Here is a 27,161-nt window from a genome sequence, read left to right on the forward strand (position 1 = left end):
TGAGTAGAAAAATTAGAGCGCTTGTAAATGAGTCTGCTGTGGGATTCTTGTGCAAAAACACAGCAGGTACTTGCTGCTGCCAGCGTGTTCGTTCAGTCCCTTGAACTCACAGGAAGTTGTTGGGAATCAGCAGCAAAGGGTATTCCTTAGTTTTTCCGTTTCAAGAACAGGAATTGCTGCAATCAGGTAATCATAAACATTCCTTGATGCAGTAATTGTGGCCCTGTGTTCCCCTGAGGAAATGATGGGGGTTTTATTCATTAACTTTTTTTTTTTAAGGAACATTGTCTATTCCAGAGCCGTTGGTTTGTGGGGTGTTTATTATGCTTTTTCTTGATAGACAGTCTTTACAGAAATCTGAAGAAAATACGCAGTTCTTTGCTGTTTTATGACCTCTTTTCTTCAAACATTTTTATCAGAGGGATTTTATCAGAGTGTACAGCAAAATTATATTCATGGATATGCCTTTCTCACTAACATTTTCTGTATTCCAACTTTGCCAATAATCTTAGTTTTTCATCAGTTCTTTGTATTAAAGTCATGCCAAAAAGCTTCAGTAGTGTCCCTCAGTGCTATGCGTTGTGTGCACGTGCAGTTGAAATGTTTGCCAAATACTTAAAATAGAGAAGACAAAGGATGACAGGTATAGTCTCATGATCCTTCGTTTTATAGGTAAAGGCACAGCGACAGAGAGAGATCAAGGTGCTCATTTGAGTTCATGCCTTGCATGTGCAATAGCGACAGGGCCAGAGGAACATCTTTTACCCCTTTCTAGCCTTCACCATTACCTCACTATTAAGAAAAGCGATGGTAATCAGAATACCTGTCTATATGCACTGCACAAACAGCAAAGAAGTTTGTACCTATTTCAAAAAGAAGTTTGTCCTTTGACTTCTCTCTGCTGCTCTGCAGCAGTTGAGATCAATTTGGATGCTTGAAGAAAGTTGTGTTGTACGAGGATCTCCATTTCTGGTTTAAGAAAAGAAGAAATGAGAAATCAAAGGGATTGCTTGTTAAGTTTAGCCACACTCCTGTTTATAGTAAACACATTACCTCAGCTGGTGATGCAAGGAGAGTGGTTAATTGCTTTCCTTATCCTTAGGACAGGCTCCTGTTGTTGATTTGTGTACATCTGAAAATTGCTGATAATTCTGAAATGTCTTAATGAGAAGAAGCAAATACATATCCCTAAAATTGAAATCAAGTGTGCTTTCCGTCAGTAACCAGTCTTGCAATGACATGTTGGATATGCTTATTAATGATCCTGATAAGTAATATTAAAGGCGTTATATTTAAACAGGAGCACTTACAGTCACATAAAACCATGTGAAAAGGCCTGTGGGCCTGCACGTTTCTTGGCATAAACAACTGTCAAGGCAATAGCGAGTTTCCTTTTTTTGTAGTTACTCCATAGTAGCTCCCCCGGATGCTTTAAAATGTCTGGTACACACCTTTCCTGGAAGAAGGAAATGGGATGAATTGTGCCACGAGCTCAGTCCAAAGCAGCAGTTCCTCTGTGCAAAAACGGCTTGACATTAGGTGTTGCCAAGGCAGTCCTTCTGAATTGGAGGACTGCTCGCTGCAATGGGAAGAATTTATTGGCCATTTAACAGCTGTGTGTAGTGCACTCAAAGGATGAATAAACAGTAATGAATTGGAGCAGCTTATGCTTTATTTATTTATTTTTGATAGTGGAATTGGTAAGTAGTTTTGAATTGTCTGGGCTGCTTCTGGTCCTTGCAGTGGGTAATTATCTCCTAGGCTTGCTATGGTTTGTACAGTACTCTGTCCATCTGCATTTCAGCTGGGGAAATCCGCCCTGTGTTCTAAGCACAGCTTTGCGAGCTTCGGTAGGGGGGAGGGATAAAGACTTGATATTTTCGGAGCAGAGCTGGCAGATTGTTGTTGTTGCTGAGCTTCTTGTTTTACTGCTGTCTTGTACTAGTGACACAATGTTCCACGGTTAGGAAATGTCAGCTTCATGGATGAGCCATCCAGTGAGCGTATCGGTTCTCTCCACAGGATGAGATCCTGGCTGAAACGAGTGACTGCCTGCATGCAAATCTCTAGCCTGGAGTCAGTTAGTTAAAGAGTTAGAGGGAGGAAATATAATCCTGCCTTTTTCTCCCTGTTAACTCCTTATTTCTATCTTTTAAAATACAATTCTCTATCGGTGTTATTAGTGATATACATGTAAATCCTTATCTTACTTAGCTTTCTAAACCCAGGTGCACAGATGCCAACTACAGCAGCAAAAGCAGATGGTGTAGGTTGCTGAGATCCCCTGGTACTTTTTGGAAGAAGAGATGTAATTCAGAATATCCTGACTAATCATACTGTATGCAACTGCATCTTATCTGCCTGTCTTTTCTCTTTCTTTTGTATGAGGAAGCTGTGAATTTTTTTAGAACTTCTTCGAAGATAAAGGTGACTTGTGTTTTTAGAGCCAAGCACAAGCAGAACTCTCACCTTCCACAGCAGTTGAAGTTTAATGTGCAGAAATGCTTGGTGCTTGGGTAGATATTAAGGTTTTGTGGATGATTTTGACAAAAAGTGGGTGTTTAAAGCTGGTTGAAAAGTACAAGTGTTTCTCTGTTAGAAAATGAAATATTATTTAGGAGCAGCCTAAGAGAAAATTAGAAAATATAGTTTCTTTGGCTTGTTCATGTTTTCTCTACAATACAAATTTAGGATCGAGGGCAAAAGAAACAAAGCATTACTGTAAGAAATCACGGGAACCAACAATTAACATGTAAAGTTGAAACGGAATCTGGAACATCCACACCTTTCTCTGCTGCAGCTGATAGTGGCCACAGTTAGCCAGTGCTACCAAAGAGATTTCTTCCCAGGCACTTAGGAAGTTTCTGGCTGCCTGTGAACTCCGCTGCCCTGTCTTGCAAATTGTATTACAGATATTTTACGATCCTTTTGGAAATGAAGAATGTCTGCAAAAGACAAGTGTTGCAAGTTAATCTTAAGACTTTTTTCTATCTTCCCTACCTGATCATGAAGAACAAAATGCTGATGTACTAGTGGCAGGAGCTAGAATGCCAAATGAAAAAAACTAGAGTTGTGCATGTGGGACTTGAAGCCAAATATTGTAGGAAAAATACACATGCAGAAAGGGAACATTCATGACTGGAAGACAGATATTGGAAAGCATGCACGGTTTAGATCACATCATAGTGAAGGTTAAATTAGTCAAACGGCATCATATATCAGTGAGTGGAAAGATACCAGAGCCAAGACTGTGAACAAAAAAATCTATTTAGATCAAAATCAATTTTAGTAAGAATGGCAAACGATTTAAGTAAAATAGAACTGCAAGACTTCTACAGCCCCTCACAAGCTTATTTTAGTAATGATCACATCTCTGCAGCCAGAATTGGGTCATTGTAATAGATCTTTGCTTCTCAGATATGGTGTAGAGAACAAATGCTACCCACAACTGCTGCATACAAATATTCCTGGATTAAATTCAAAAGCAACCTTTCCCAATTCACCACTGAACCACCAGGAGGCAAACACTAATGTCTTTGCGTCCGGCACTCATGAAAACTTTGTTGGAATACTTCTCACAATCCATATTGTATGGGTTCAGAAAGGACTTGCTGCCTCAGCTAGAAGGACTGGCAAGGCCAGCTGCAAGCCAGCAGCAGTACTTTCAGGGTTTGTTAGTTTGAAGCTGTTTCCTATTTCCACAAACTTCAAAAAAGTCAAGAAAATGTCAGGGTCTTAGCAGGAGGTCCAGCACAGATCTGGTAAGCAAAGCAGCAAGGATTCCCCGTCTTCACTCGTGCGCAGGTGATGTCAAAGCCGGGCTCTGTTTATGATCTAGTTTAAACAAAGCCCCAGGGCCTACGTTCTGCGAGACGTTCCAGATCTTGCGTTCAGGCGCAAAGTTCTCTTGGTGCTGTCACTGTTGTACATCCCCCTCCTCTGCATCGATAGATGGAGCTGCTACAGCGCAAATCAATAGCAAGTCAATCATGGAGGGCCTCAGCGTGAGGCTTTTGCTGCGGTCAGAATGAAATATGAAAACATACCAAATAGCACTGGCACGCCTTTTAAATTGTATCTGTATTTGTTATCCTATCGAATACATATGGACGAGGAAGATGAAACTATTTTTTAAAGACCAGTTCAGTAAGTTCTGATGAATTTATGTAATGTACCTGCTACTGTTCTTTAGCTTAATGTGAATATCCTTTTTATCAGCCGCCAACTCCCTTTAGTGACTTTTCTTTCATGATTTTTTTTGAGATAAAACAATGCATTTTAGAGAAGCTACTGATGCCTTGAATCTAACATTTAACCAGGAAATTGTATTCATTTGTACAACTTCAGTTCCAAGCTTACTTGCGGTCTGAATTCGTTCCTCTTAGTAGCCTTTTATTACTAACTGAACTGCTATTAATAGCCCATATAGTTTCCATAAGTTTAGTAGGAGGGGCTGCATTCCCAGAAAAGGGGGGTTTGTTTCTTTATCGTAGGAGAAGCAGAGATAGGATATGCAGTAACTCCACAAAGGTAGGGAGCTACTGTTCTCCAGCTGAGCGATGTTAAGGGTCCGCAGGTGCTTTCCACCGATTGCAATAGTTAAGGAGAGGCAGCTGTGTGCATTAAGCCTTCTGATGGTGTTAAAATACAGCATTCTCTTAGTGGGGGGAGAGTGCGGAGATGGCAGTTAATGCAGCTCAGCTGATGAATGGTAACTAATGAAGCCAGAGTGCTTCAGCTGCTTGTGATCCATCTGTACGGACCCTAGATAACACCCCTCCCAAAGCAGTTTAAGCTCTTTGTTGAGGTTCCCCAGCAGAGGAGTATAGCTAATTAGTTGAAGAGTGTGGCAGGGCTGTTTTTGCTACTCGTGTAGTAACAGAGTAATTAAAAATCAGAAAGATAGTTAGGCTGTACTTGGTTTTTTTTTCTGATTTGGAACTTGTCTGTTAGTAGCTGTGAAGTCAGAGAAGCAAAGTGTGGCTTTTTGGAATGAGACAGGCACTTCAGCTCGCTCTGTTGCATTAGCTCTGTACTTGCTTCGAAGAACAGAAATATGGCCTGTGCATGCATGGACTTAGTTACCTGAGAAATAAAAAGTTGGTTTTGGTGTCTGTAGCACCGGGAAACCTGAGGGACTTCAGGACTGTGACACAGCTCTCTGCCTCATCTGGAATCGCTGACTGGTTCTGCTGGATCCGCTCACGGGGGCTGACATGTTCATGTTCCTTGGCTGAGTCAGAGAAGTGGACGAAGGAAGTCAAGGTAAAGAAACCGCAGTGAGGCAAGTTCCTCTGACTGCTTGTGTTCTGCAGGAGATCATTAAACCTCACAGGTAAGAGATGTTATAACCTTTTCTTCCTTGTGTCCTAAAAAGTAATGGCTGTATTTAGAAAAATAAATATAGTCACTTTGGGTTTCAATGAGACTTTTTAAAATATACTTAAGAACCTATCATCTCCCAGGAGTTAATTGATATTAAAGGTGGTATTTCTCCTACTAATAAATTGCAGGAAAGGAACAAAACTTTTGACAGTAAACCCAGGAGCCAGCAACTCCTCTTTCTCTGCTCTAGCTTTCAGCACAGAGCAGCAACTGCATGCTGCAGGTGTGACCCCAGAGAGATAAGGGGTTTCACTGAGCGTGGTTTTCATTCTGTCCTCCCACAGTGATCTAACAGAGTTTGTTTAATAACATTCCTTTTGTTCTGGCAGATAATCATGGACTGGCCCAGATAGCATCACAAATTTGCTCCTTTCTGATAATAGGATCTTATCAGGACTTCAGCAGCATATAGCATTTTACAGGATATGGCTTTAATTAAAATGACAATATGGGACAGCTGAGGTTAGATCCCCTAGTCTGGCATCTCTGAAACATCGGACTGGAAAGGGACAGTTTAATAAATGTATTTCATCTGGTATGAGAGAGAAGGCAGAGAACTATTTTGCTGACATATTAATCATCTATTGGCTCGAGTTAGTGCACTTGAAAGGTCTAAGGTAAGCTGTGTGTGAAGGCATACAGTAGCTATAGACTCTGCTGAGGGATCCTCAAATGGGCTAAAACTGAAATGGCAGGGTTTACACCTTCCTTTTCAGCCATTAGTGATGGGAGCCTCAGGTTTTGTGGTGTGGAACACAAGATTATTGGAGCTCCCTGCAAGCTTATGGCTATTTTGTGGTAGGGGTGCAACATCTTCTGTGTTTGGGATGCGTAACTGGTGATTTGGTTTGAGCCATTGCATGCTGTCACAAAAGAAATAAGTGTTGTAAGCAGCAGTTCTAAAGTAGTGGGCTGGTTTGGAAAATACAAGCAGTATCTTCTATTCACAGTTCATCAACTTTGAAATTCAGAAATTATGAAAGACTAAAGTTGCCTGGTTCTGAAAAAGAAAGCGAGGGGGGAAGATATATTCTATGCACTATAAAGTGCATACTGCACAGGGGAATTTGTAACTTTAAGCTGGTTCTTCAGTGCCTTGCATCAGATTTGTGCTGCTGCTGAGTGTTTAGGTAGATGAGAAGCTTTTGGTAGCTCTCTGAACACGCTCTTCTATGCCGCGTGCGGAGTCAGAGCTCCAACTTTAAAGTTCACCTATCAGAATTCACAAATCAATGGTCATCCACAGCCAGGGAAAGGTTCCTTATCTGTGTGCTACTTAATGTTTGCTGCTAGAGAAATCAGGCAAGGGGTAGCGACTTCTGCCTTATCTGTAGCAAAAGGCTGGCTATCAAAAAATCTGCAATATGCAGAGCCTCACCTCCCCTTTCCAGCTGCCATTTCAAAAACTCTGCAGTCCTTGTTCCTGCTCCCCAATTCAGTTTCATGTTGACAACAGCTTGTTCTCCCTCACCTTCTCCATCAAAGATCAATAGGAGCCCGTGTTCTACTGGTGGTTACAGAACTTACCGAGGTAGTGATAATGTTGATAGCTGATGAAGGAAGAGGAAATTTCTCGATACCAATTCCCCTCTAGAAAAGATTGGTTCATTGTAACTCCACCTTTCTAACGAGCAAGGGGCCCCAGAAGTTCCAGGAGACAGTGTGCTTGTGCAGGAATGATGTTAAATCTAATTTTCAAAGCTGCTAACTAGGTGCAGCCATCTCTAACTTCTGGAAGTTTTCGGTCTTTGAAGGTGCAACTGTGACACAGCAACACATCAAAGCTGGCATCTGCTTTTAAGCAAGTTGACGTACTGAAGGTTTTCAAGTACTAAGCATCTTCTAAATTGGAATTTCATTCTCTTAACACCATAATACAATCAAGGCTAGTTATGTGATATGCTAAATAACAAGAGATGACAAGGATAAAAAGGCACCAGAAGTCAGCTGACTTAACGGAAAATAATGACTTCTACTTAGCAAGGCTGAAGTTAATATTTTTGAATCCTTAAATTGCCTGATAGAAACTTCTTAAGAAATTTTTCTTATTAATCATAGTGCTTTTTCTTGTTTGTTTGGTTTTTTAATTCCTTTGTATATATTTTGTAGCTTTTAAAAGCGGAATGAATGTGTTTTATATCCTACCATTATATCCTACCATTATTGGATTTGAAATTCTCCTGAATTTATAGGGTTTATTCCCTTGCTGAATACCATGTTCTGAAAGTCTGATGTGATGTTCTGGTTTGGTGATATAATGTAATACACAATAATTTGATTATTTTAAAATTTTTTTCATATCAAGATCATGTCGCTTGCAGTGCAGATTTCACTTACACAACACTAGAAGAATTGGTTTTGTGTCTTACGCTGCAGAACTCCTGGATTTATTAGGATGTATGTGTGTTTAACTGCATGTGAAATACAAACTTCCGATAAACAGCAGTGTCCTGATCTGGAGAGCACAAATAGTGCTGTGAACTGAAGCGCTGTAGACTTTCTGTTAGGGTAAGAACTTTATTGCAAGTCACAGCTTTGCTTCTAATTGAAGCGCAGTCTCCTGCTAACACTTGGCTAGAGTCACATTCCCCACAAAAAAGATAGTATCTGGCTTAGAAATGTGACATGTCTTTTTGTCTTAGTTCATTACAACTACCCTTTAAATAATCAGTAATTACTATCCTTTAACCTTTAGTTCTAACTTGAGATAGCAGTTATTTAATATTATTTTATCTTAAGTGTTGAGGAATGTAAAAATCTGTATTTCAAAGCAATTTCCTCTTAGGTTTTTATCATACAATGTGTGCTTTAATGACTTCATAATTATTGTTGCCTGGTCTGTCGTCTGATGCCTCCCTTGCTCACAAATCTTCTTTATAGCATGATCAAGGAATTGTCTACTTCAGCTACTTGTGCATGGAGGCGTAAAGAAGACTCAAAGCATGAAGTGCCCTGGCTGAAGGAAAAACTGTGGTAAGCACTATACTTTTTGAAATTACGTACTTCGCTATGTGCTCTTTTTTTTGTTGTGTTATGTCTTTTGCAATGAAAAGTCACATGTGAATTGATATGATCCAATTATCCCATTCTCTGGACTTCTATTACAGTCACGCTTAGATTCTCCAAGCAAGAGTTAAAGCTTCGCTTTGTAGGAATTCTGCAAAGTCAGAGATGCTGCCTGACCCTAATGCCCTGTGCTTTGAATATGTAACACAGCCTCAAAACGAGAGGGGAGATGGGACTTGGAGGAGTAAATTGACCTGTCCTGAAGTCTTCATGCAGGTTAGTGGTTTCCTGCAGCCTGAACTAGTGTTCTAGTGTTCTTTCTACTGTTAATTTATTATAACAGAGTGAAAAAAATATACCAGTTATGACCTTGAATAATTTATCTCTGAATTTTGAGGGAAGGTTTGACCTTGAAGCATTCTTCAAGAATTGGTTGTGAGAGCAGGAGAGTTCTATTTTCTTTAGTCTAGGTTGAAATACAATTTTCAGCGTCACAGTTGTATTTGTTACCTGTTTGGGAGTTGTAATCCACTTGTAAGAAACACTTCTGTAGGCTTTGTTGCCTGCTGTAAAAGTGAAAGAAGAATTGTGTGTGATTACATCCATTCAATTCTTCTGATTTTTTTTGCAATGACAAATACCTGAACTGTGGGAGAAAACGGACCAAATCCTACCAAAGGTGAGTTTTGTGTGCAATGCTTACCTCCTGTGCAGCGGTTAATTGCACCCAAATAAAACATAAAATGTCCATGCTTTAAACACTATGAATGTATTATAAGCAAAATATTTCCTCCTGTGTCTGTTTGCCAACACTTGACTATGAGGATATATTTTCATTTACTAAACCAGATGTAATTGTAAATCCTTATGATACCTTCAAGATTAGAGGAAATTTTTCTATTTTTACTAAGTTTTCCTGGTGAAATACCAACACATGAAGTCAGGTCTTGATAAGTAAAGCAAAAAAACTGGCATTCCACTTCTTTCTTTTCAGAGCTCAGTAAGTTTTCCCTAAAGCCGGAGAAAAGTCTACTTCATCTTTCATAGAAGGCCACTTCCGCTAAGCTACTGACTTCGTGGTCTCTTGTGTGATTACTTATGACAGAGTTCATTGCGTTTTGTTTGAGAACATAATTAAGTCTTTAGCGTGTGACAGTCGAGTGGCTGGTCAGCGTTACAGTGCTTGCTGCTTCCCTCTGCTGCACAGAACTAGAATTGCCTGGCTGTCTTCCATAAAGACTGTCTTGCAGAGAGCCACTATTCAGTGGCAGAGAAGATGGGTGGATTTGAGGGCGTTACTTGTATTGCACAGGGATGGAGTCTGGCCCAAGCTGGGTGCTGCACCATATTTGAAACTGTCTCGGCTGTCTCTTAGCAGCACTTCTTTACCTTCTGATTCCACCTCAGCTGGAAGCCTACAGTAAAGATCCCATTGATACAGGCTACTTCAGCTGAGGGCCTGACTTGGGTGATGCAGGGTTTTATGTCTTGTAGTGTTCTTGTTGATGACATTCTGCTGTAGCCTAGTGTCTGAATTGTGAACCATTAGGTCTGTGCACCGGGGGTGGCAGATTCTGCTGGCCTTTACTGTAACTTTGGAGGGTTTGCACATGTAGCGTGTGAGGACTGCTCTTATCACACCTGGGGCCCCGTATGTGTTTCACTCTGCTAGATGTCACTGTGATATTACTAACTTGAGGAATCTTTTTGAGATCGTGAAAAAACACCTAGAGCTTGGTACTGCTTGCTGAAGGGTTTACTAAATTCTGTGCAGCCAACTCCTTTTACCAATTTTCACTGTAATGTGCATGCCAAATCTCAGAGAAGCATTTATATGGCCTGTTCTTGACAGGTGGAATAGGTTATTCATCTGAAAAAGAAGCAATATTTTTCTTGATGGTAAAGGGATTATTGAAATGCTGAACAGACAGGCTTTTTTCTCCATCCCTACCTATAGGTTAGTTCTCTGATATTGCAAAATGTACGCTAAACATTGTGCTAGTTATTTTCCAATGCAAGTATAGAATAGTGTTTTCCACTTGTCCACACCTGCTGAAAACAATGAAGAGTTCATTCCAGGAAGCAGCCTCCGAACACTGCAGGCTGATAGAGGGTATGCAGTGGGATTCATCTTCGCTTTAGCTAAATTGCACAAATCTAGTAAAGTGGGCCCAAGACAAATCAGATGGTGAAGTCATGTGGCAGGGTTGCTAGCTTTAGCGTCAGAGTGCTGTTATTCTGAACAGTATTGATAGCATTGTACACAGGAGGCGAGGAACATTGGGTTAAGTTGCAAATGTGAACACTATCACCACAGTCTGTTAAACCAAGTGACGTCATTTTCTTTTTTCTGTGTATATGCAGAATTTTTTTTAACTCACTGAGTATGTTAGCTTAATTTCTGAGAGATTTTCTGATCAAATGGTTTGATGACGGTGTTCCAGGCTGGGGAGAAAAAGATGTTTATGGCCAGCTTAAAAGGCTGTAGTGTCATAAATGCATTTCTTTTTTGAAGCAGAGGGAGTCATCCCATCGTGTGAACAATATTAACCATGTATTTTTTTCACTTGTGTTTTGGAGTTTTGGTTTGGTTTTTTTCTGCCTTGCAACAGTTCTGTCTCCGAGAAGGTGAAAAGGGTGTGAGTCTGGACAGACTCATGAGCCCAGAATTACAAAGCTCAGAAAAATGCTGCAAATTTACTATGCTGCTACCAGTGCGTGAATGTTATGTGCCTGGCAGGGCACTGTACTCTTATTATTGGATACTAGTAATAGTAATAAAACCCTGTAAAACTTATTAGGAGTAAAAACCTGTGGGGCTCTTTGAATCTGTCATTTTGGGAATTATGCTAGAAAACTTACAGGTTTAACAAAATATAGCAAATCTCCTATGCTGAACATCAAACTCTATCAAAACATCAGAACATTTGGCACTCTCCACCTGTGAACTCTTGTTTATGTTCTATGGGAACTTATATGAAAAGGAAGCTGAACTACAGCTTTAAAATGAGAGCTTATGTCACAAAATCTGCTTTGTTGGAGGACTTTTCAGTGAGACCATCGTGTGCTGTCCTTCTCCTGAAGCAGGGATATCTGGTAATTGCAGTGCTGAAGGACCTTGTTTGGCCTTTCTTGAATGTGCAGGCTGAGCTGCTGCTACACTGTAATTCAGGCCCCTCTGAGTTCGTGGACTGTTTTTTTGGAGGGTGATGGCTTCATTAAAAGTAACCATGAAAAATTAACTTATGGCTGAGTTCAAACTTGCTATTTAGGGTTCCACAGCCTCAAGGAAATGTTTTTTAGGGCTTTATGTACTGAAAAAGTTAGAAAACCACGAGTGTATAAATTTTGCTTTTTAACTCCATGTTCCCTTGTAGTAAATCAATTTATTGTTCATTGCAATAGATGGCATTAGCGCATTACTCGTTTGCAAGGCACTTCAGTAAAGTTTTTTTCCCGTTTATACTATTGATGTGGAGATAACACTTCCTCTTTGGGGAAGAGGTAGGAAGCTAGATCAACCAGCAAGATGAAAGCAGTGACTTGTATAGGTGGGTTTGAAGAGGCTTTAAGGCTGCGGTTGTATTTAGAGGCAACATCATTAAGCAGGATTTTATGGCCTAGAGCTGTCATTCCCACCCATGTGCCACTCCTGGCACTGTGCATTTGTGTGATGTGGTGAACCGCATCAAGAAATTAGTCTAGCCTGGAGAAACCCCCCTCTAAGTGTTATATTTCATCTATATCTGTTTTTCCATCTACTGCCTAACATGGCTTTTCCAGTACTTGTGCTGGGATTGCCCTTGGTCTGTAGTGAGAGTGCAAAAGAAGCTGGGGCAGAGGGGCCAGAAAGGGCTCATCTCCACAGCCAGCTGCTCGGTGTCAAACTTCACCTGTAGTCTAAAGGATTGAAAGTAAATCTTTTATTAGAGGGTTTCTTGTTCTGCTGTGCATTTAAAAACTGGGCAGAAAATATGAATATATGAGAATGCACTGAAGCTGAAACATAGAAGTAAGTGATTGACGAGTAGGTGTCTAATATCAGAGGGTATGCTTTCTTACAAAATGGGATAAGTTAGTACCTGATCAGCTTTTCTCACAGGAATTTCCTCTTAATTCACGAGCTGGGTGCAATGGTTGTATAGTTGCCATCTCTCTCTGTGCGATTGCATCACTTAGTCAGCTGTAGTAAGTTCCTTACAGTCTCTTGTCAGTGTTGCAATGGTATCTCATCCCTGCCACAGAATGCTAGTTCATCTCACAGTGGAGTTACACAGATCCTTCCATGTGCTCTTTAAGTTACAGGTGCCTGAGAGATACTTGGTTCTTTTTTTATATTAACGCCTTTGAGATTCTCGAGTCTCTTTGTTTTCTTCAAAATCCTCTAGCAATTGTAGAAGTGGGTGGGAGGCTGGTGGATCTGCCACCCGTCTAGACATGTGCTACATCACATTCATACAACTTGCTTCTCCATCTCGATGTATGTGACTCTTGAGCTGGAAGAGAGAAAAACCTTCCTGGTGAGACCCATCTATCACAGTAGCTCCTGGCTGGCTCTGTGGCAGGACATGCTGCAGGGCGATCATTTCTCGGCTACAGGGACCTCCATCTGGGAAAGATTTAGCAGGTTTTGTGCATTCCTGCTGCAGTCCCCGGAGCGGTGTGCAGGCGGGCTCCTCTGCCCTGCTGCAGCCTGGGGAGCAGCCTCGGGGACCTGTACTGAGTAGCAGAAACAGGAGCAGTCATCTAACAGGGCAGGGTTCAGGGACTGGCAAGAGGTTAGGAAGTGCACTTCAGGAGAATGGTGGGAGCTGCCGATAACTGGGTTCTTTGCTGTCTAATCACATTAAATGGGGAGAACAGCTTAGCTGGCTGTTTGGTACTTGATTGATACATGTTTAACTGACACTTTTCAGAAAATGCTATCCCTTACACCAAAGTGTGCTTCTATTGTTTCTCTGCCTTGTAGCTGAGAGAATGTTCTAATAGCTAGGGAACTACTCATCTACTTCTTGTCTTTCATACCTGAGATCATCAAACAGTTGCATTTCATGATGTATGACTAATTATGAATAATTCAGAGCTGTAGTTACTGGGTGGGTGCCCTCTGCTTTTGTGTTTGAGATTAAATGAAAATAATAAAGGAAAGAGTTCACTTCCTCCTTTTCCTCTTGTTACTGAAAAGTCATTATTATGTGGCCATTTCAAAGGCACAATTAGGTAACTTAATAATGACACCTGCGTATTTCCAGTCCTGACAAAATTGTACTTAATTAGAATAAAAATAATCTTCCATTTCTCATGACTCACTGTGAGACTTCAGTGCACTGGTTAGCAGAAAGGGGAGACAGGAACTGTGTGCGATTAGTCCAAGACATTCAGCAAATCAAAGCAGGGTGAAGTGTCCCTAATCAAGCCAAACATGTTTGCAATTTAAATGACTGGTGCCTGCTTCAGCATCTTTCCCAAAGCACCTCAGACTTCACAGGAAGCATGTGGCAACATCCAGACTAAACTCAGATTGTCTCATTAACCCTAGTCTGGAGCATTAACCTCTTATCTTGCTAGTTAGCTGATGATCTTTCTTTGCCAGGTTCCATATAAGGATTTCCTGAGCTTTTCGTGTTGGTTTGGTTTGGGGATTTGAGGGTGTCTTGTCTTTTTTGGGGGGGAGGCTCAGCTCTCCGATTGTAAAGTTCCTGTATATGTTCCTGTTGTCCAAGGACCTGTGCTGCTATCCATCTGCATTTCATGGCCGGACTGTAAGCATGCACAGTCACTGAGCAACTCTCGGCCTTCATGGGTTAATTGCCAGAGGAAGGTCTTCATGGTTCTGCTGTTCAGTGCTGTGTGAGTTTGGATGAAAAAAGGTGGCAATAAGTTCCCACTTGATGAGAAGGTTCTGAACTTATTCAGTAATAGTCTTTTGAGAACAACACTACCTCTGACTGAGACTGAAATAGCTAGACATGTCACTCACTTTTTTCCTGCGCTGGCAGAACAGAAACAGACTTGCCCGGTGTTTCTTGTCCCTTGCCCTCTGACTATACTCTTGCTCACAGACAGCAGCATCCCCGCCAGCTCTGAACTGTACAGCAATGTCTGCAATGTTTTGAAGAATCTCTCAGATAGTCTCTTACTGCTTGAATGTGTAACCTTCTTGCTTTTTTCCTTAACCACAAATTGCACATAGCTAAGCTACTGAATTGCTTGTCTAATGTCCTGCTGCTTTTGATTTCTTTGTTTGCTCTCAAAGCACACTTTCTAATCCATGCACATCTCACCCTTGCATCATCTATTTCCTGCCATGCCCCTCCCATTCCAAGTAAAAGTTCAGACAGGAAGATCTGAGCCAGGATGCAGTCTGGCGTAGACACTTGGTGAGACGGGGAGTACCAGTGGTGTGTGCTTTCTGTTTGCAGTTTGAGCTCTTTGTGCGGAGGTTAGAGCGTACTGACTAGCTGCCCTTTGCCTGTAATCCAGCTGCAGCCACAATAAAAATGCCTGGATGTGCAGCAAGCGAGTGTAGGTGGGATCAGATTATTAATTTATGTGGAGAAATCTAAAAGGGCATGGAAATAGAATAATAATTAATACTGAAGTAGGAATTCTTCTTTGCCCAATTAGAAGGAAATGCTGCAGGTAAGATTTTAAGTGCAGATTTCTCCAAATTACAAATCAATAAGTGAATTAGGTATGAAGATTATGACATTTTCTAAATGCCTGGGTCTTATGATATTTGAAATTGATTAGCGAAGTTCAAATGTTCATCACCCCCTTGGCATGTTAATCCACATTTTCCTATTCTGATGCACAGCTAACCACTTCAGCATTTTACTTTTTATCAGATTAACTTTGCTCTGTGGTGTCTGTCAATTTTTGGAATGAGTAAACACAGGACAATGCAAATAGTTGTATTTGATCTTAGATTAATCAATTTAAAAAGAATATAGATTTTAACTCATTGGAAATGATGGGTTATGACAGCTCAAGTTGTGACTTCACTTTAAAGTGAGTGGAAAGGAATTGTTTAAAGAAACATCATGGACTTCTTAAAGGTGGGGTATTTTTTCACATCACTGAGGAGGCTGAAGTTTATCCTTTGGAGTAGAAGGGTTTGTATATTTTTTTTTTTTATCAATGTGGAAACACAAATAACAAAATTTGAGAACACTACTTCTCATTTCAAGTACTAAAATGTCGAATAAGGAAAAATCTTTCTAAACTAAAGCTAAGAAGAGTTGCAAAGAGTGAAACTACATTACCAATCAGAGGTAAACATGCTACTGAGATACCCTGATGGAAGATAAAGTAGAAATTGGGATATATACCTGTCCCTGTCATTGGGCTCACACTTCAAAGTGCTCTACCCAGCAATGACTTGGGGTTATATTGCAGAACAGAATAATGCAGAAATGCTGAGATGCTCTCAGTTAAGTCTTGCTAAGCTTGAGAAACATAGATATGAGCTTTCTGACAGCAGTTCTAAGTAGTATGTTCAGATATGTGTATATGTTCTGTAAATTATTCAGCCACTAGATGTCCTAATGCAGAGCTGCAAATCCAGCGTGAGCACTGGTGCACAAAAAGTAGAAGGCTGGGGCTCAAAATGGGCAGATGATCAGGTTTTAGCCTATATACTCTCAAGTCCTAGAATACTGCTGAAGAGACTGTAAAACACAACTGAAAATTAAACGATTAGCAGAAGACTTATACGCAGGCTGCGGCTGGAGGATTAATTTCCATCATATATATTATGTTTTAATACTGGTATAGCCATGGCAACTCAGGCTGTTGGGGATTGTTTCTAAGTACCATGTGCCTGGATCAATTATTGTATCTTGCTGCTAAATATTATTGTTGTACTTGGGGTGGGAGGTCCTATTATTTTGTAAGAATTTACAAAGTCATATAAAGATACAGACCCAGTTCTAAAGGAAATGCAACCTTGAAACCCCTATCTTATGCAGGGGGTTGAGGGATATTGCACAAGAGGTGAAGAAAATTATAAAACTTTTCTTTGATATAATTTATTTTTTAAGTTTCTATGTTGTAAGTTGTGGAAATGCAAGACCCTGATCTTGAAGTTGCTCTGTCCACCCACAGAATATCCCAGCCATCGTGACGCTGCCAGTGCACAGAACTGACTGCATGACATGCTCAATGAAAATAGGTGTTGCAAAATAGGCGTTCCATGCTGAGGAAGAGCTGTTGAGGCAGACCTTGTGTCAGAGATGGAGAAATGGTTGGACAGAACTAGTACCTGGCTGTTGTTTCTTACTGTTGGTCTGACAAAGCGCACTCTTGAGAGGAGGAGGGATGAGGGACTGTGCTCTTTAAGTGGCAGGTGATCCAGAGCTCCTCACCAACACTTCCATTTCTGTATTTTGTTTGGAGAGTGCCCTGTAGAGTAGAAGAGAGGCAGCTATAGACTGACATAAACTTGAGGGCAAAGGAAGAAGAACAGGCTGAATTTCAGCTGTGTTTCTGCATATTCATGATGTCTTGTGGAATGCTACACTCGTCCGTTATCACTGTATGTTTGATGCATAAGAATGGCATTACTGGTCAGACTCTTAATGGTTCATCTGCCGTGTAACCTGTCTCCCAGAGGAGTGCTAGATGCTTAGGCAAACAAAGTGTAGCATACTTTTCATGCTCTTATGTTTCAGCCATTGATCACAGAATCACAGAATGGTAGGGGTTGGAAGGGACCTCTGTGGGTCATCTAGTCCAACCCTCCTGATGTATAGGCTCTTCCTGAACTGGAGATTGTTTATACAATATATTGGTTTTAATATTCGCTGATGTGCTTATTGCCCATGAATTTGGCTAATTCTTTTTGAGCCCTGCTTTTGTGTCCTCTGGAATTGCTTTATCGAATATGCATATATAGGACTGTGACAAAGATCTCCACAACTAAAAATGTGTTAGTCTGGAGTTAGTATTCAGTAACGATCTGGAGAACATCTGTATGGTGCAGCAAGCACTCCTTTTACATTTGGGCAGTCCAAATACAATCCTCACTGTCAAAATGTGTTTAAAATTCAAAATCGAGCCCCAACTGCTGTGAGCAAGTAGTGTCTTGAATCAAATGGTGGGAGATAGGGACGCTTAAACACACTGATACCACGTCATACTCCTGTGCAGCCTTGGACTGGGAACACGTATGAAGGCAGCACTCCTGTGCTTCAGGTGCTTCAGCAATAAATATATGCTAGCATCTGCAGGATGAAGGCAGTGCTTGTATTCTGTGTTAGGTATACAGTGGAGAGAAAAACACAATGTTTTTCTTTCTTCTGGCACGCGCACATACACCTGGGTCTTCAGATGCAGAGAATGCTGTCTCAGTACATGGGAACTGTTGAGAGCTACCACAGGGGGAATTTAATCCACTTCTACCTTTGCTACATGGAGAGGAGTTATAATTGATCATCTGAGCCCAGGCTTTCTCTCTTTCTTGCATTATGACAGCAGGGGCCATTTCTTCACTTTGATGTCATAAAATGAAACACCCAATTCAATGGAATGCGCTTCGAGGTCAAAGGCTTGGCTCTACATTATGTCTGTGTATGATCAGACTGGGGGCTTGTAGGTACTGCTGAACCAAGCCAGGCAGTAGCATGCCTTGCTCACAATTACAGCTCTTCCAGGTGGGTTGGATCGTTTTTCAGATCCCATTTTGTTTAGGGTACTGCTGTGAGAGAGAGCGAGAGGAAGAAGGATAAATGTTGGAAATACACTAAAAGCAAGTAGGATTTTTTTTTTATTGGCTTCTGTATCACTACAACTGAGCCCATTCAGAGTGCTTCACATATTTTCATTACTTATTTGTTGTTACAATCAGAAGTTCTTGCTTGCTCCTGAATTATTTACCTATTGTACAGATGTGAACACTTGTGTTAGAGCCAATTGGTATATGTCTAATGTTCTCTGTGATATACATCAGTGGTTTAGATGCCTTTGTTCTCCTTTTATCATTATATATGTTAAGCATAGCAATGGTACATTCTGTCAGGATTCCAGTGCTGTCTCAGGTGCGGTTTTGTTTGCGAGAGCTGCAAAATGAAGCAGCTGTCTCTTCACCTGCTCCTGAGAGCATGGCTGCAATGACCCTCCCCCAGCCCATTATCAGACATACAGGTGATGTGAATTCTGATTTATTGCAAATCACAGGTGGGTTACTCCAAGGTCATACATCAATAAGAAGCAAAATGTAATCACCTGGCTGCAAATTTTTATGTTGCACTTGGGAGGAGAGGGAGACTGAAAGCACCTTTGCAAACTCAGCTGGAACATTCTGCTGAGCTTCCAGGGTGGAGGAGGTGAGATTTTTTTTTTTCTCCCCTTCAGGCTGTAGCTGTATGGCTTATTGGAAATTATTAGGGTATTGACACATTCTAGCTAGAAAAAATTACTTCATATTTGTAAAGTGCTGTGTATTTAATAAGTTAATGTGGTTGAAGACTGTAGAAACCTGTTTAGCAACCAGCTCAATGCCGCAGTGTGAGATGTAGCTGGAGAGGTAGAGATGTGGGGAAAAAATGTGCTCGGAAGGGTCTGTTGAGTGAGGTGGTGGCAGAGCTGAAGACCGGAGTTGAGACTTTGGGTTACAGATTCTGTCTGTCCCTCCCATAGGCACGTTCCTGCTGTCTGGGTGTGGGGTTGCTGGGACCGAGGTATTCAGGAAAGTTGCTTTGGTTTTGTTTGTTTTCTCCTTTTTTGATTTGTTTAGTGTCTCTTTTTTAGCAGCTTCATCAAACTTTAGACTTTCAGATTCTAGGAAATCTGGAATCCCAGATGTGGAATATGGACTCTGTCAGAAAATGAGTATTGCTTCTTGTAAAGTTTAACCCTTGAGGTGCTGGGGAAGAACAAATGTCTTCCTTGCAGCATTTTCAGCTTCTCCATTAATTTTTCTCTATTTTCCTCCGTTAACACCATTAATCCTCTTTGGCTGGATTCCTGACTTCTCTCTCATTCTTGCTCACACCCCGATATCACAGGTAGAGTCTGGCTTTCCCTGTGACATTCCCCCTGTTGAAATGCTGTGTAAATAGGCTGCATTCATAGAAATATAGTGGCTCGTTGGACTGCCGGAGCGTATACAGAGCTTTGTTTCTGGAAGGTGCTGTACATTACCAGTGTGCGTCAGCACTTAAAGAACGTGCAGTTTCATCTGTAGCTGTGTTTCGCCAGCTCAAATGGCTTCATACTTCCCCCACCCCGAGGTTTTATCTTTGGGGAATATTCTGCTTATTTGTATTTCCAAGTGCACTGATTGAACTTACCAGCTGTTGCCCTCTCTTCTTCCCCATCATAACTGCATTATAAACTGAGAACTTGATATTTTTATCGAAAGTACCAAACTGACTCAGTGGCGTAGGCAAAAATAGATAATTAGTTGGGCTTGAAGCAAAAGTGGCTGTATGTACGTAGTAGAAAATAGGGCTGTGTTGCTGACGTACTAGGACTTTAAAGGGAGAGTGCTAGATGCTCTGACATGGAAAAACTTTCCTGTGTAGCTTCCCAGTTATGGTCCTTGATGGGTTTTTTCTTTTTTTTTTCTCCTTGGAACCCATTGGATGTGGAGAATGACCTGAAAGGCTGTTGAAGAAAATGTATTTTTCATATATTGGCTCTCTGCCCTTGCAGCTCTGCTCTTCAGTGTGAGCTGAAGTCTAGCAAGCACATGATGGAAAGGGAATGAGAGATCTTCTGATGTGATGTTCACAGATATTGATTTTTTTCTCTTAAAATTCTGTTTACAAATTCCTTTTGCTTTAATTATTTGCTTCCTCCTGAAAACAGTACAAAGCAAGCCTGCAGGAGGACCAGTTGACAAGCCTTGTTCCTAAGTATATGTAACTAATCCTACTGCATTTTTCCAGAACTTATCAGTCAGGGATTTAAAAACATTTTGTAAGTAGTAACTGAGTCCCCTTAAACCCGAGATATGAGCACGCTTCGGATTTTGTGAAGCTGGGGTAGAGTGAACTTAGTGGAGTTGGTCAAGTGTAGAGCAGGGATGGGATAAACCCCTCTCTTCTGCCGCTTGCAGTCTTGGCACCTGGTGAAGCATTTCCGAAAGAAAGGGAAATGGAGAGCAGATACCGTATTCCAGGGGTATTCTGCACAGCCATGCGACGTTGTCACATCTCGGCTAGGAGGGTACCGTGTGTGACCGCCATAGTGGTAATTCTCCTGCAGTCACAGTGATACAAACATGATCCATGTGTTCTCACCTGCAATACTGTAGGAAGCTCGCGGTGAGGTTTTTTGATAGTATCAGATCTCATTTTGTACCTTTCTCTGCTCCATGACTGCAGTTTTTGTATCCTGCCAGAAGCACGGCCGCACCCGGTTTCCCCTCTGCCCACTGAACCCGAGGGTGAGGAGAGCAGCACTGGGTCTTGAATCTTGGGCGCTGGGGAGTGTGTGGACGAGCGGGTGTTCTTCACCACCGAAAGTTATTCCTCTAGCAAATTCATCTTCTCTTCAAGTGGTACCTTTGTTTTCCAGTTTCTTATTGATCAGATCGACTCGCAATACAGCAGCCGCAATTTCACTTGAGCAAACCGGTGTTTTTTTGGCTTTGTAAGGGCTCGGGTGTGTCATGCGCCCGTGTCGGGTGTAGAATAAAAACATTTATATGCAGTCAGCTGGGGGGAGGGGGGAGGGAAACGCGGCCGCTCCTGGCAAGAAGAAGGATTCTTGATGGCAGAGCCACGCCGTGTTAATAAAGATGGCAGGACCTGTGTGTGCGCGGGGTGCGGGAGACGGCCGGTGCGTGCTTTCCGCGGGTGGCCGCGGACAGCGGGGCCGCTGCGGGGGGCTGAGCGGGCAGGGTCCCCCGCGCCGCCCCGCGCTCCCGCCTTGGCTGCAGCAAGCGCCGGCGGCCGGGAGCCTTTCCCCGCTGCCTGGCCCGGTGCGGTGCGGTGCGGTGCCCACACCGGGCGGGGCGGGGCGGTGTCAGACCCCGCCCACCGTGCGCCTAATTGGCTGCGGGGGGAGGGGCGGCTCATGAGGGCTGCGGGCGCGCGCCGCGACTCGGTAGTCGGCGGAGCGCGAGGCGGTGGCGCGGAGCCTGGGCTCGCCGGGCGTGAGGCGCCTCGCGCGCCGGGAGAGGCGGGAAAAGCCAACCACCCACCGCAACCAGGCGGACGCGCGGGGACCGGGAGGAGATCGGCGCCCCTGCTCCTTCCGCCGGCCGGAGGGGAGAGGTGCGGCACCTGCGGGGACGGCATGGGCGGAGGGGCTGCGGGGAGCAGCCGCCCCCCGCGCCTGGAGCGGCGGCTGCTGTTGCTGCTGGGGCTGTGCAGCTGGACGGCCGCCCTGCGAGGTAAGCGGGCACCGCCGCGCTCCCGGGCTCGCCTTCCCCCGGCGAGGCAGCCCGCCGCCTGCCAGCTCCCTGCCCGCAAGTTTGCGGCGGGAGCGCCGCGCTCGGGGCGAGGGGGGGGGGTCCCACCGGTTGCTGAGGGAGCCCTGCGGCTGCGGTCTGCGTGAGGACCTTAGCGGAGGGGACAGCGGACACCCCCTCCGAAAAACAGCGGGCCGACCCCCCCGGGAAAGGGTGGGAGGCGGCGGGAAGGCGCGTTGCTGCAGGACGGCGCGGCCGGGGTCGGGCTGGGGCGGGAGCGCTGCGGCGGGACCGTGCGTGCGCTGGTGCTCCCGGCCCGCCGAGCACCGCAGGGCTGCTGGCTGGACGGCGGGGAGAGCGCCGAGTGCTGCGTGCGCGGGGTCCTTTGGACGGTGCCGTTAGGAAAGGTTGGCAGCAGTGCGAGCGACCAGTCGGGTTGTCCCAAAATGGTGGGGTCTGCAGAGTCAATGGCCTCTGCTAGTGGTGAGAATCTAATTACCTGTCCAACAGTGCAAGGGCCTGAGGTTGGATGTGCACGCACACGAGCGTGTGCGTTTTTTACGTGTATGTAAGGTGGATATTTGAGATGCTCAGTGTCCTTTTTTTTTATTTAACTTTTTCCTGGTAAGTCACTTGAGTGAAAGAATCTCTTTAGGGTAAATAGCCAAAGGACAACTCCCCATCGCCTAGCATCCCTGAGACCTTGGCTGGTATCTCTGAACTTCTCAAAGTATTGAAAGTGCCTGGGAAGTCGGGGGCGGGAGGGCCGTCTGGGGTTATGTTACCCTTTTTGGAGGAAGATGCCTGCTGTTGAGAAGTCATAGTTTCTGTATTTAGTGGCTATAATGATATGTTCATTACAGATGGCTTATGTTTACAGAACAGAGTAATCGATCAGACTCTGTAGACCCTGAAAGATTCCTCTGACTGTTTGGACCCTAGCCCCGCTGTGGAGGTCTCTCTTTGCATGCCTCTTGTGTCTGTGCTTCCATTTCCTTTTGTATATACTTTATTGGGTTTGGTGCCTGTATAGGAAGTCATACATAGGTAGCTGGCGGATTGTGACATCTTGTTACGGTTCCTGGGATCCTTACAGGCCACCACATCGGCTGTGTCCTCTCATTCAAGCCCAATGACTGGTCCAGCAGAGGGGAAATCTGAGAGGCTTTTGTGTAATGGACAAAATATGGCCTTTTGGTAGTTCTTTGAAAACAAATAATGTTTCACGGAACAGTGAAATTAATTATAAGAGTAGAAGGAGGTGTAATATTTCTTAATTTTTTTAAATACTTTTGTCAAGAAACATCTGTGACTGCAAAAGAACACACGCATATTTTAATCAGTGGTGATAGGTGCTTATTGCCCTTTGTTTGACACATCTGGTAGAACTCTGTGGCAGTTCTTGCACTGTGTGAAGTATGGTCAAGATCAGGCCCTGTCAGCATCTGAAATGTCACCCCACAGGTCGTGCGTAGCAGGAGGACTCTTCTGTTGCTGTTAAGGAAATAGTTTCAGCTATTTAATTAAAATTTGCCGTGCAGGACATTTTAAGTTCTAGACTGGAGCAGAATTGGCTTTGGATGTTATTCTGAGACAGAACAGTGTATTTTTTCACGGGTTGTGATGTTGAATAGTGTTTACTTGTAGCTTTGGCTTAAGCAGTTAACCTCAGTTAACAACCCATTGAGCTATAAGATTTTAGTTTATGAAGTTGTCTAAAAGCTGCCTCTGAAACAAATGGTATTCCAGGATTCTGTTCTGAATGGGGTTTAAAGAAAAATGAAATTATTGTAGATACCTTTCACATAGCTTTTTAAATCTATTGGAATGAATATGCATATATAGCTTCAGGCTTTTATTTGACAGGAAAAATTGCACAGACGCTATGATAATTTGAAAATGAGAAGAGATGCTAATATTTATTGTCTCATTGATGCATTGAAACTACTTTTGGGTTGCATGTATCTGAATAAAGATGTCTGTAAAACATGAACATTAGTATTCTGCGTCTTGATATTGAAGCCTAAAGCTATGTGTTACATGGTGTTTATAGATCTGAGTATGTTTTGTTCTAAATAAGCATTGTTTAGGGATTTTCCTTTTTTAGTGGCACTTACGGTACAGCTTGGTAGCCACTGCATATTGCTACTGATTTTATTATGATAAAGTGCTCCGCTAAGCCACCTAATGGAACATGGGTGGGTCTGTGGACAGTACGCTGTTGAAGCAAATGTCTCCTTTTGAACTGTTTTTTAACATAAAATGCCCTGATCACGTGCAGTCCAGAGAGCTGCATATTTAAAGTATTATTCTGCATCTAGGAACCAAGAAGACAAACTATCCTCTGGACAGCAGAGCTCTTGGAGAAACAATACTTGTTCTAGAGAGGTAAAAATAGCAAACTATTGATACTGAAATAAATCTAGCAGCGAAGACAGGACTGGTATGCAAGTTGTTTGTGTCCTGACTGTACCTTTTGTCTTGCGTTTAATAATGTCCTTCTGCAAATTAGATGAGCCTCCATTTATTTCATTGTAAGCAGGCTAGGATTTCATTCGTGTGTCTGAGAATTCTGTCTGCATTTGCAATGTACTTCGTTGTCACCAGCATAGAGCTGTCTAAGAGCTATCACTGATGCTTTATTTGAGGAATGTGGTTGATTTGCTGCGGCCAGCTCGACTTCAGAGTTTACACTGCATTAACAGAGTAGGGAGGTTTTTTAGGTGTCCTGATTTCTACATCCAAAAGAAAGTACACCATTTCTGTTGCTGTATTAGACTGCCTCAAGTTCTCTTTCTCTGTTCCCGATGCCCTGCTGAGAGTAAGGCTGTTTGATTATTTGTAAGTACATTCAACAGTTTACTGTTTGAACTACTTCTGACATGCCAGCCCCAACTGATACACACCTTGTCAGCATATTGATTTGTTTGATCTTGAAGTATGCATGTTATTAATATCTCAGCTAGCTGTAGACTTGAAATATTCTTAGTGAATGATACAGGAGCCAACACAAATTAAGGCGGGACATGGGTGCCACAGGAATCTCTTGTATTGACTTTGTTCAAATCACTCCATTCAGATAACGTTGTAATTTTGTTTTGTTAGGACAAAGCATTCATTGAAATAACAAACCACGTGCTCTGCTTTGAACCATGTAGTGCGTAGTACAGTCTGGTGTGGGGTTCTCTGTCAGTGTTTGTATTATTTAACTTTGTAACTCCTCAGAAAATAACTTCCTTTACTTGTGGGTTTGTTTACTAAATAGGTCATGAACTTTCTCTGATCTTCCTAGTGATACAGGCTCAGCCTGCGTGTGGTATAGCCTTGCTTTTGTTTTCGTAGGTAGAGGAACTAAGGTTTGGAGAGAGAGAAACTGATTTCTCTAAAACCACAGGCAATTGTGGGGAGGCTCTAAAGAGCACAATTCAAGACTGGGTGCACAATGCAGAAGTTGTTACATTTCGGAACCATAGAGCATCTAAGTGTAGATCATTTTTTAAGTCATTATCTAGTTTTGTTAAAGCTGCTATTTAGTCCTGATTTTTTTCTGCATTTATTGCTTTGTAATCTGTTGTAACACAGTTTGTGAGATAATTCAGAGAAAGAGTGGGAAAGTCTGAACATCCGTACTGAGCGCAAGACTGACGCTGGGCGTGAACATGCTCTAGTTTTGTTTGTTATAGAACACTAATCCTTATGAGGTTCGTTCTGATTTGCACTCTGATAACGCTGGAGTATATTGCTGCTTTGCACAGAGAGCGTACTATGAATTTCTGGAATGCTACAGATCAGAATGGCAGTAAGATTTCCTTGTTTTTCTCAAACAAAAACCTTGAAGAGCTATACGTATGATCCTGTCCTGGAAGTGAGGTGTGCACAACCTCCATCATGCACTTTCTTACTAATGCGTGCATCTCTGAAAATATTTCATTTTTGGAAAGACAGGAGAATCCTGCCCTCTAAGGTAGTGTATTGCAGGCATGGTTTTTCTTGGCTTATCCTTCATACACGTGTGCTTCTTCATATATGTGCTCAAGAGATGGGTAATTTCTGTCTCTGCAGATGTAGAGAAGAAGGCTTATCTGTATGGGGGTGAAATGAGATTTCCATGCCATGAAAGGAAATTTCTATCTTCATACAGTAAGAGGACTTTGTATCTATATGAATTTTCACCAGAGCAGAATGGAAGCTAATCTGATGGTATTTTCACAGTGAATTACAGAAGGCAAACACAAATAGTATGATATATGCTAAGAAAGAAAATTACTTATGGTGCAAAGGTTTCCTCAGGGCCACTTGGTGTATCTTTTCTGTATTTGTAGTCATGCTTTCTGGTGAAAGGTGGAGTCTGAGAAAAAGAGCAGGATTTTAACAGCAGAGGCTGCTGTTTCAGTTGTTTTTAGATGCTGCTGTTGTTGCAGTGAAGCAGATGGTCAGATTAATTTGTATAAAATAGGGAAATGTTTCATGTTCTATTTATACTTTTGAAGAACTTTGTCATATTGTATCATGTGGCCTGAGCTCAGAGCATGAATATTGTAACTAGAAATTTTTTGAACTTCATTGTGTCTCATTAGAGGTCAATAAACCGTGTTTTGGGGCAGCTTGCAAGTAGGTATTAGAAGGTGCTAATGCTATGTGCAAGCCTAAGTAACGTGAACCGTGTAATTGCCTGTGTAATTGTGATCAATGTTGTTTCCATCCATCTTCCCCTCCCCACCAACCCTTTTGTGGTCTTTTTTAACACCATTCAAAAATGTCATTAATAAAGAAACTGTTATTGCCAGCTGTAGGTCGATGGTGTCCAGTTACTTGCCTAATACTCCTTAGTGCCAAATGCTTTGTAGATCTTCCGTGCAGGGCGTGTCGGAGGGCAATTACACTTAAACGTGATGTTCCCTAATGAATATTCTGCTGACTTTGCTGCAGGTATTTTTTGCTGCTTTTTTTGCCTGTTTCTTTTTGGAATTTTAAAAAGTTACAGACCTCAGTGAAGCCCTGATGCACTGAGTTCATTTGGTTCCATTTAGGTTAAAAATATTTCCTTTAGGAAGCTTAGCATGGTTTGAATATATTCAGCAATTAGCTTGCTTTTGGATTATTGAAGAGGATGAATAGGAGATATCTAATTAATTTGCTTATACAAGGTATTCTTTGTGCAGTACTGTGTCTGTACTGAGGTAGAACAAATTAATATGGTTTCTCAGACAAGAATGTGTATGGGAGATTGCATGCACACATCATAGACATAATTTCAGCTATCCTAGCCTTTCTGTATTTTGCTAAAAAAAAAGAAAGTTACCATAGATGTTTGAAATTCCTGCTGTGAACATGTCATTGGAAACCTGCTTAATGTGTCATGGAAAGAGGAAAATACAAGCAGCCGATGACCTTAATTTCTAGATAACAA

General features: G+C 42.3%; 1 protein-coding gene across 6 annotated transcripts in view; it reads left to right on the forward strand.

The window, feature by feature from the left end:
* The first annotated feature begins 21,464 nt into the window (after nucleotides 1-21,464).
* UNC5D (unc-5 netrin receptor D) overlaps nucleotides 21,465-27,161 on the forward strand; it is a 165,395-nt gene continuing 159,698 nt past the window's right edge. For all 6 annotated transcript variants that reach the window (XM_075444704.1, XM_075444706.1, XM_075444705.1 and 3 more), the window contains exon 1: nucleotides 21,465-21,733. In XM_075444704.1, coding sequence (XP_075300819.1) covers nucleotides 21,637-21,733 — 97 coding nt within the window. In that variant the 5' untranslated portion in view covers nucleotides 21,465-21,636. The remainder of the gene's footprint in view (nucleotides 21,734-27,161) is intronic.

This window comes from Opisthocomus hoazin, chromosome 28 (assembly GCF_030867145.1).
Source record: "Opisthocomus hoazin isolate bOpiHoa1 chromosome 28, bOpiHoa1.hap1, whole genome shotgun sequence".
NCBI classification, from domain to species: domain Eukaryota; kingdom Metazoa; phylum Chordata; class Aves; order Opisthocomiformes; family Opisthocomidae; genus Opisthocomus; species Opisthocomus hoazin.